Raw genomic sequence first — 9632 nt, 5'->3', positions numbered from 1 at the left:
CCAGGAAAAAAAAACACCTAACACTGAGGTTAGTGAGTACACACACACACATACACACACACACACACACACACACACACACACACACACAAAAAACACACACACTCAAATACACAAATACACACAAGGGACATGGAGCACACATGGACTCTGTTTTGTCTGTCGACAGGAGGTTCTTCTAGGAGAAGTCCAAGGTGTAAGAGAGACTGCTGACACAGACAGAGACCCACAAGATCTTCCCCTGATAGAAGTGACCCCAATGCAGTGACTCTCTAGTCCCAGACACTCTACTCTCCAGCAGCGTTGACCCATACACAGTTACTCTCTAGTCCAGCAGCGTTGACCCATACACAGTTACTCTCTAGTCCAGCAGCGTTGACCCATACGCAGTTACTCTCTAGTCCAGCAGCGTTGACCCATACACAGTTACTCTCTAGTCCAGCAGCGTTGACCCATACGCAGTTACTCTCTCACTCTCTGTTTGTGACTTCTTGTAAAGACATTTCTAAGAAAAAAAAGGGGTAAAAACATAGCTTTTGAGTGTGTGATTATCTTGATTTTTCTTATGACTTGTGTACCTATAGTGGAAGAATTTGAGAAGGTGTTTGTTTGTTTGTAGGTATTTGTTTTTATCTTGCTGCAGGAATGTACTGCAGCAACTGTAGCAAAAATGAGAACATAGGATTTGTGCACCTCTAATGAAGAATTGCAGAAGTTTTAAGTGTGTTGTGTTTATAGGAGATACATATTTTTTGGACTGTCACAGTCCTGTAGCTTTTAAATGTGTGTGATTATCTTGATTTTTCATATGACTTATGTACCTCTAATGGAAAATTGAGAAGGTTGTGTTGTATAGGCATTTGTTTTCATCTCACGTTATTTTAATGCAGTTGTGTAATTGTGTGCTTTGTTAAGAGCTAAAAACATAAACTTAAGCATGAATTAATACAAAATCTTCTAACATCGCTTACAGGACCTTTTAAAAGCTCACATTTATGTGTTTGGTTATTCTTGATATAATAAACTGCGCCACATCGAAACCTTGTTGAGTGTGTCCTCTCCCTTCTTGTGTACTGTAGCCCTCACCATGTGTCAACCTGGGAATGCTTTAGGGCAATGCTTTAGGGATACTAATAACTGTTGACATGTTCTTTAGGGCAATGCTTTAGGGATACTAATAACTGTTGACATGTTCTTTAGGGCAATGCTTTAGGGATACTAATAACTGTTGACATGTTCTTTAGGGCAATGCTTTAGGGATACTAATAACTGTTGAAATATTTCTCACTTGTAAGTGGAACCGGGTTACTACCTACCGGTACTATCATTTTTGCCACAGTAGAATACTTTAGAAACATGCAGTATTGCCATAGTTTTTTTTTCTCAATACTTAAGCATATGTTTAGCAGTCACCCTTTTCTGAACTATTTACTCTTCATCATGATTAATGGATCATACAAAATGTAGATTATCAGCAATTACTTTAGGTTGTGTTTTTTCCCCAAGTATCTACAGTAGCTCCTCCAAAATAGATTCTTTTGTGATTTTTTCCCATTCAGGTGGGATTTGTCCTTGGCCAGTGAACTTAAGGCCAAATTTTTCCTCCAACTGTGAACGAAACTTGCAAATGAACCATTTCCAGTAGCCTGGAGTACTGCCATCTCCAGTAATGCTCCATGTATCATAGGGGGGTCCAGCTGTTCTGTACTTCTTATAGGGGATCCATTCACCATCGTCACAGGTTCTGAAGGATTTATCACCGACTACTGATGTGGTACAAAAATCTATGCAAAAATGGTCCGTTTCCACAATACCCCAGCCACTCAAAGCTTTACTGCGGTGGAATTGAACACTGTGATCCCCATCATGGTTGGGAATTGTGTTCGTGCAGATGGCTGTGCAGAAAGGACACTGGGTCCAACAACCCTGGAGCTGCTGACACAGAATTGTGGTGGGTCTCATCAAGGCCCTCATATCCATCTTTTTGTCCTTAATCATTTCTTCCAGAGATATGGCCATTGTGTCTTTAAGGAACTGCCAGTCTCTAATGTGTCTGATGTCTTCACTTTCAATACTGTGTAATTCATCTCTCTTTATGACTATGAGCCCTCCCACCTCTCTACAGAACAAGTCAAGCCAAAGACTCGCATTGCTGTTCCTTTCAACCACGTCTCTGGTTACATTTGTGCTTGCTATCAGTATTTGATTTTTCAGGCTTTTCAAATGTTCCTGATGGATTGTTTGCAGCTTAACAGTATCACAACAAAATTCATTCACCTTTGCATGAATAAATATTTGAAAGTAGTATTCTGGAACATGCATATATGTCATACATGCTGAAGTTCTCCTGTGTTGCCAGATCAATCAGTACATGATTCTCAAGATTTGATCGGTTGCCTTTAAGAGCTGGATTGTTTGTCTTCAGCTTATCTGCTATTTCCTGACAGGTTTTGTTATTTGCTGCATTCAGAACCTCTTGTGTGATGATTTTACACAGAAAATCAACAAAAATGGTCACAGAGCTGGCTCCTTTGCAGTAATTTTTGAAAGACTGGAAATATGTTTGGTTTGCAGTCCTGAATTCATTATGCATCTTCTGAAGTCTTGAAACATTTTTGAGGCAAAGGTAGACAGACAAGTACACCCTAAATTCTTTGGAGAATTTGGGGTTATCTGGTCTGCTCTCAAATTCATCAATGGTAATTTTGATATCCGATAGAATTTCATAAATGAAGTTTATATCAAAATCCTTCCTTCCATTTTCTTTGGCAGTGATGAATTCACTTATTGTATGAAGAGCCTTTTCCCGGAGAACTTGTATGCTGCCTCTGCCAAATATCTTTTTCAAGAAGCTTTGCTGAATGTGTTTCTTTGGATCGAACTGAAATGTTTCAAGTTTTACTTTCTCTGCGATGTTTGGGTGATTTTTGAACTCGTTAAGCAGGACGTCTTCAACTTCAGCGTCTACAATGCTTGATTTCTCAGTAAGCTGGTATTTCATCACATCAGTTGTCCAGTTCACCCAGAGTTTGTCAAATTCCTCTCTCATTTTGTCATCCGTCAAGTGCTGTGTTTTAAGTTTAGATGCCAGCCTTTTGCTCTGCTCTGTCAGCTGATATGTGTATTTGGCTCTCTTCTGGTCCAGTTCGGACCTGTTTTGCTTGGCAGTAAGCAATTCTTTACATTTTTTTTATAATACCCTCAATTAGCTCACTCTTTAGGCTTGTGATGCGTGTGTTTATATTTGCCTTCCACTTTATGAGGGTGTCTTTATATTTGTCTTCTGTGAAATAAGTTTCTATTTCAGTCTTAAGTGGGTTGTAGACTTTGTCAAACTCCTCTATCAGATTTGCTAAGGTCACCTCCTGAATTACGTCACTGCTAATTTGATTTTCAAGTTTAGTCTGACTGCTCAAGGAATGTTTCCTCAGTTCCCATGACCAAACTGCAAACTTTTGCTCCAGAGAACTATACACCATCATTTCAACTGTGTTTTTGAAGCTGAACACAAAGTTCTCCTGCAGTAGTGCAGTCCAGAGGTCAGAAACTCTACATTTGAATTCTGACAGGGAGGCAAATCTACATTTCTCCTGCCACGCTGTAATGGTTAGAAGTTTGGTCTTCAGCTCCTGGACATTTTGGCTATAGGAGGGATTAATTGGAGCCATGGGAGGGTCTCCTTCTAGAAGATTTTTGAAATAGAAGACCTGAGTGTCTGAGATGCTTTATCTTTACCTTTGGGTACATTTTTTATTTTTGTCCAAGTTGAGTGATAGTCCACTTCAAGTGATGCCAGCTGATCATCCAGCAGGATTCTGAGCCACTGCAACATGAACAATTCTATGTCTTTAAACTGAGCAGTTATTGTTAAGTAATTCAGGACTGATTTCATGAAGTCACCAAGAGGAGTGGCATATTGCATATTCCGGATATTTGTCATTTCTGATGAAATTTGACTCCGATGCATTTCAATACTTTCAATTTTTCTTTCATTTTAAGTCGATATCTCTCTTTGTGCACCAATCATGCCACAATGTACCTTGCAGGGGTAAAATTGTTTCCTTCAGGGTGGGTAAATTAGACCTCATATTATCTCTCATAATCATATCTTTCAGACCAGCCATTATTTTCTGGGCTTTTTCACATGACGGTTTATCCTCATCCACTTTGAACTGTTGCTTTCTTGCCTCTTCACAGCACTTCTCAATGCTTGCAGTCTGGTTATATTCCCTGATGAACTGTTTGATACTTGAAACCAGTTCCTCTAAGAATTCAGCCTGATTCCTGTTCTTTGCAGCCAGTCTTACCTTCATTGGATTATTTGACTGCTGGATTTTATTCTTGCCTGAGAACAAGCAAATCAAGGGGACCGGAGACTTGGATAATTTCTTGGGGATCTCTTTAGCTTTTTGACTCATAGCATGCTCTGAAAGTAGAAGTACAATGACCGTACTCATTGCTTGAAGAAACTCAAGTTGTTTTGGATGTTCCTCTGCATCACCATGGAGGTTCAGAAAGGCGACACAGTCATCAAATATGTCATCTTTCTTCCCCCCAGGACAATACCATGCAATCTCCACAACCCCATTCATGAGGAGGCTGTCTGGACTGCTGCCTTTGCAATGACGGTTGAAAAACACAGGATGCTTTTGTTTGTTAATGACATCATTCAGTATCTGAGATTTGGAGTTGGAATCAGAAGTGTCCAGTCTAATAAAGGAAATAATTGGCACTAAAGTATTGAACATTTGTTGGTTATGATACTTTCCACTGGTGTCTGATGCAGTTTGTGTTTTGCTGTGCCATGATTTCCTGATCTGTCGGAGTGCCCAGAGAGGGAACTCCACTTCATCTGTGCAGGGGTTGGGCACCAAGAGGGGTAGGCTAAACTGACAGGCAGAGAGTTTGGTGTAAATGTACTGTCGCAAGAAGTCACTGGAGCAGTGGAAAATGGCCATGTGTACATCCATTGGGTGAATATGTGTGTGATCGCTGCTCTCCACCAAATCTGACTTATCACAATCAAAGAAGTTATCATCATCATCAGCATTATTTGCAATATACTCCTTAAAATCCTTGTTAATAGTGTCTGATTTTACAAACAGACCTTTAAAAGTTATGATTATCAACAATGGAAGATTATTGGAAAATGGAAATAAATTTTTCCCCACAAGTAATTATTTTAGCTCTTCCAAAACAGATTCTTTCTTTATGTTTTCCCATTCAGGTGGAATTTCTCCATAGCCTGTGAACCTGTACTTGTATTTTTCCTCCCACTGTGAACGAAACTTGCAAATGAACCATTTCCAGTAGCCCTGAGAACTGCCATCTGGAGTAATGCTCCATGTATCATAGGGGGGTCCAGCTGTTTTGTACATTTTATAGGGGATCCATTCACCCTCCTCACCGGTTCTGAAGCTTTGATCACTTACTACTGATGTGGTACAAAAATCTATGCAAAAATGGTCTGTGTCCACAAAAGACATGCCACTCAGAGCTTCAGTGCGGTGGAATTGAACACTGTGATCCGCGTCATGCTTGGGGATGGTGTTCGTGCAGATGGCTTTGCAGAAAGGACACTGTGCCCAACATCCCTGGAGCTGCTGAAACAACATCGAAGTGGGTTTCTCTCTCATGGCTTTCATGTCCACCTTTTTATTCTTAATCATCTCTTCCAGAAATGTGGCCATTGTGTCTTTAAGGAACTGCCCGTCTCTGATGTCTTCCCTTTCAATGCTCCGTAAGTCATCTCTCTTTATGACTATGAGCTCCCCGACCTTTCTACAGAACACGTCAAGCCACAAACTCGCATTGACCTTCCTTTCACCCACTTCTGTGGTTACATTTGTGCTTGCTTTAAGTATTTGATTTTTCAGGCTATTTAGATGTTCCTCATAGATTGATTGCAGCTTTCCAGTATCACAACAGAATTTGTTTACAGTTTCTTGAATAAATCTTTTAAAGTATACTTTTGGGTGATCAATATACTCCTCATACATGCTGAAGTTCTCCTGTGTTGCCAGATCCTTCAGTATATGATTCTCAAGATTTGATCGGTTGGCTTTGAGAGCTGGATTGTTTGTCTTCAAGCTATCTGCTATATTCTGGCAGGTTTTGTTATTTGCCGCATTCAAAACCTCTGGTGTGATGATTTTACAGAGAAACTCAACAAATATTTGTACAGAGCTGGCTCCTTTGCAGTAATTGTTGAATGACTGGAAATATGTTTCCCTCTGGCTTTGTAAATATGTTAGTGGGTGGTTTGCATTCCTGAATTCTTCATGCATGTTCTGAAGTCTTGAAACATTGTTCAGGCAAAGACTAACAGACAAATCCACCCTAAATTCTTTGGTTAATTTGGGGTTTCCTGGTGTGTTCTCAAAATCATCAATGGTCTTCTTGATACCCGACAAAATTTCATAGATGAAGTTTTTATCAAAATCTTTCTTGCCCTTTTCCTTGACAGTGATGCAATCATTTACAACACACTTAGACTTTTCCAAGAGAATTCTTATACTCTGGTCAAAATTGCCTCTGTAACTTAGGCCTACATACTCCAGGAGGCGTCGCTGAACGCATGCCTTTGGATCAAATTTGAACATTCCCTCTTTCACTTTCTTTAGGATATTGTTGATATTGTGGAAATGATTAAGCAGGACATCTTCTACTATAACTTTCACATCGAGTGGTTTGTCAGTAGGCTGTTTTTTCACCACATCGTTTGTCCAACTAACCCAGAGTTTGTCAAATTCCTCTCTCATTTTGTCATCCGTCACATGCGGTGTTTTAAGGGTAGATGCCAGCCTTTTGCTCTGCTCTGTCAGCTGATCCATGTATTTGGCTCTTTTCTGGTCCAGTTCTGACCTGTTTTGCTTGGCAGTAAGCAATTCCTTACATGTTTGCATAATGCCCTCAATTAACTCACACTTTAAGCTTATGAAGCGTGTATCAATATGTGCCTTCCACTTTATGAGGATGTCTTTATTTTTGTCTTCTGTGAAATACTTTTCTATTTCCGTCTTCAATTGGTTGTACACTTTGTCAAACTCCTCTTTCAGATTCCCTAAGGTCACTTGCTGAATCAGGTTGCTGCCAATTTGATTTTCGAGTTTAGTCTGATGGCTTAGGGAATGTTTCCTTAGTTCCCATGACCAAACTCCAAACTTATGCTCCAAAGAACTGTACACCATCATTTCAACCGTGTTTTTGAAGCTAAACACAAAGTTCTCCTTCAAGAGTGCTGCCCAAAGGTCCGAAACTCTATATTTGAATTCTGTCAGGGAGGAAAATGTATATTTCTCCTGCCATGCTGTAATGGTTAGAAGTTTGGTCTTCAGCTCCTGGACATTCTGGCTATAGGAGGGATTAATTGGAGCCATAGGAGGGTCTCCCTCCAGGAGATTTTTGAAGTAGAAGACTTGAGATTCAATGTTAAATTGTATAACATCACTAAAGCAAGTGATGCCATCAACATTCTCCTCTTTTGCTGCCATTTGAGCCATTTCATCCAGTTTCTCCAGGAGACGTCTCCTCCCCTCAATGTTTTTATCTCCGGCTGATGATTCTGCCACATTTTGGTGCACAAAAATGCAACTAGGATTGAATTTAACCTGTTTCATTCTCAGGAAGGCCTGCACACAAATCTGAAGAATGTCATGCATCTCAGAAGGGTTCTCACCCATGATATTGATAACTGTCACGTCACCAATTCCAATAATGAAGGTAGCAAGCTCATTGTCATGGTTCAGTGATATCTTTGTACTGAGCTCTGGAGATCTGAGGCCTTCTGTGTCCACAATGATTACAAAGTCATATCCAAGGTCATTTCTGATGCTAGAGTCCACCTCTATAAGTTGCATGAAGGCTCCACGGGTGCATCTTCCAGCACTCACTGCAAACTGAAGGCCAAATATAGTGTTCAGCAGTGTGGATTTCCCAGAGCTTTGAATTCCCAGAATTGACAGAACAAACACCTTTTTGTCTCCAAGGGTTTTGATGAGCTCATCCAGGACAGCGTTAATCCACACTGAAGGAACATGGGCAGCATCTCCATCCATTAGTTCAAGTGGATACCTAGAAATCAGCATTGTCACCCCTAGTTTTGGAAGCATTTCATTTGCATTGTTTATGCTGCCTTTTTCGGATATGTTAATGGCCTCGTAGAGTTGACTGACTTCTCTCATAATATGCTGAATTCCAACTGTAGTCGCTGCCATTTTGGTAGCTATGTCGTCCAGTTTTTTATGCAGTGGAGATACATAGGATGCTTTATCTTTCCCTTTGGGAACATTTTTCATTTTTGTCCAAGTTGAGTGATAGTCCGCTTCAAGAGATGCCAGCTCACATCTTCCAGCAGGATTCTGAGCCATTGCAACATGTATATATGTATGTCTTCGAACTGAGCAGGTGTTGTTAAGCATTCTATGAATGATCTCATGAAGTCATTGAGAGGAGAGGCTTTTTGTTGTTGCTCATTCCGGAGATATGTCATTTTTGACCAGATTTCACTCTGATGCTTTTCAATACTATAATTTTTTTCTTTCATTTTAAGTCGATATTGCTCTTTGTTTTTTGTGCACCAATCATGCCATAATTTACATTGCAGGGGTAAAATTGTTTCCTTCAGGGTAGGCAAACCATCCTTCATATGATTTTTCATACTCAAATCTTTCAGAACAGCCATTAATGTCTGGGCTTTTGCATGTCCCTCTTGACTTGACGGTTTATATTCATCCACTTTGAACTGTTGTTTTTTTGCCTCTTCACAGAACAGCTCCATGCTTGCAGTCTGGTTATGTTCACTGATGCACTGTTTGATACTTGACACTAGTTCCTCTGAGAATTCAGCCTGATTCCTATTCTTTGCAGCTAGTCTAACCTTTGTAGGATTCTTTGACTGCAGGATTTCATCCTTGCCTGAGAACAAGCAAATCAAGGGGACAGGAGACTTGGATAATACCTGGGAGATCTCTTTAGCTTTTGGACTCATAGGATGCTCTGAAAGGAGAAGAACATTGACTGTACTCACTGCTTGAAGAAACTCAAGTTGTTTTGAATGTTCTGCTGCATCACCATGAAGGTTCAGAAAGGCGACACATTCATCAAATATGTCATCTTTCTTCCCCCCAGGACAATACCATGCAATCTCCACAACCCCATTCATGAGGAGGCTGTCTGGACTCACGAAGAAGTCACTGGAGCAGTGGAAAATGGCCATGTGTACATCCATTGGGTGAATATGTGTGTGTTTACAGTTCTTCCCTGAAACTGACTTATCAACACAATCATAGAAGTCACCATCATCATCATCAGCATCATTTGCAATATCTTTTTTGTAATCCATGTTATTAGTCTCCGGTTTTACAAACAGATACCTGGCTTTGTAGTCCAGTGTCATGAGTTTGTATAGATAATGGGAACTCAAGTCTTTCTCTGTTTTGGGCGCTTTTACATTCAGAGATAATCTGTCTATGACAAGAACACTGGCTCTTGTCATCTTTTTGGGGTAGGAGTCTTCTAGACCCAACTTCTGAAGCAAATCCATAAAGCTTCTACCCTTTTCATTTAGGTCATACACTGGTGAATTGTGCTCATCTGTTTTTGGAAGCTCAAGTAAAGGTGCCACTTTCTTC

At 40.2% G+C, this 9632-nt stretch overlaps 1 protein-coding gene across 1 annotated transcript; it reads right to left on the bottom strand.

Moving 5' to 3' along the window:
* Window positions 1-287: 287 nt before the first annotated feature.
* Window positions 288-9217, bottom strand: LOC125285355 (interferon-induced very large GTPase 1-like). The gene is given in 8 exon segments (XM_048229774.1): window positions 288-433; window positions 2827-3190; window positions 3192-3715; window positions 4013-5008; window positions 5591-5781; window positions 6331-6458; window positions 6735-8344; window positions 8347-9217. Coding segments are annotated over 8 exon segments (4830 nt in total).
* Between the last annotated feature and the right edge of the window lie 415 nt (window positions 9218-9632).

Source organism: Alosa alosa, chromosome 2 (assembly GCF_017589495.1).
Source record: "Alosa alosa isolate M-15738 ecotype Scorff River chromosome 2, AALO_Geno_1.1, whole genome shotgun sequence".
Lineage (NCBI taxonomy): Eukaryota > Metazoa > Chordata > Actinopteri > Clupeiformes > Clupeidae > Alosa > Alosa alosa.
This window is presented reverse-complemented; position numbering and strand designations above follow the sequence as displayed.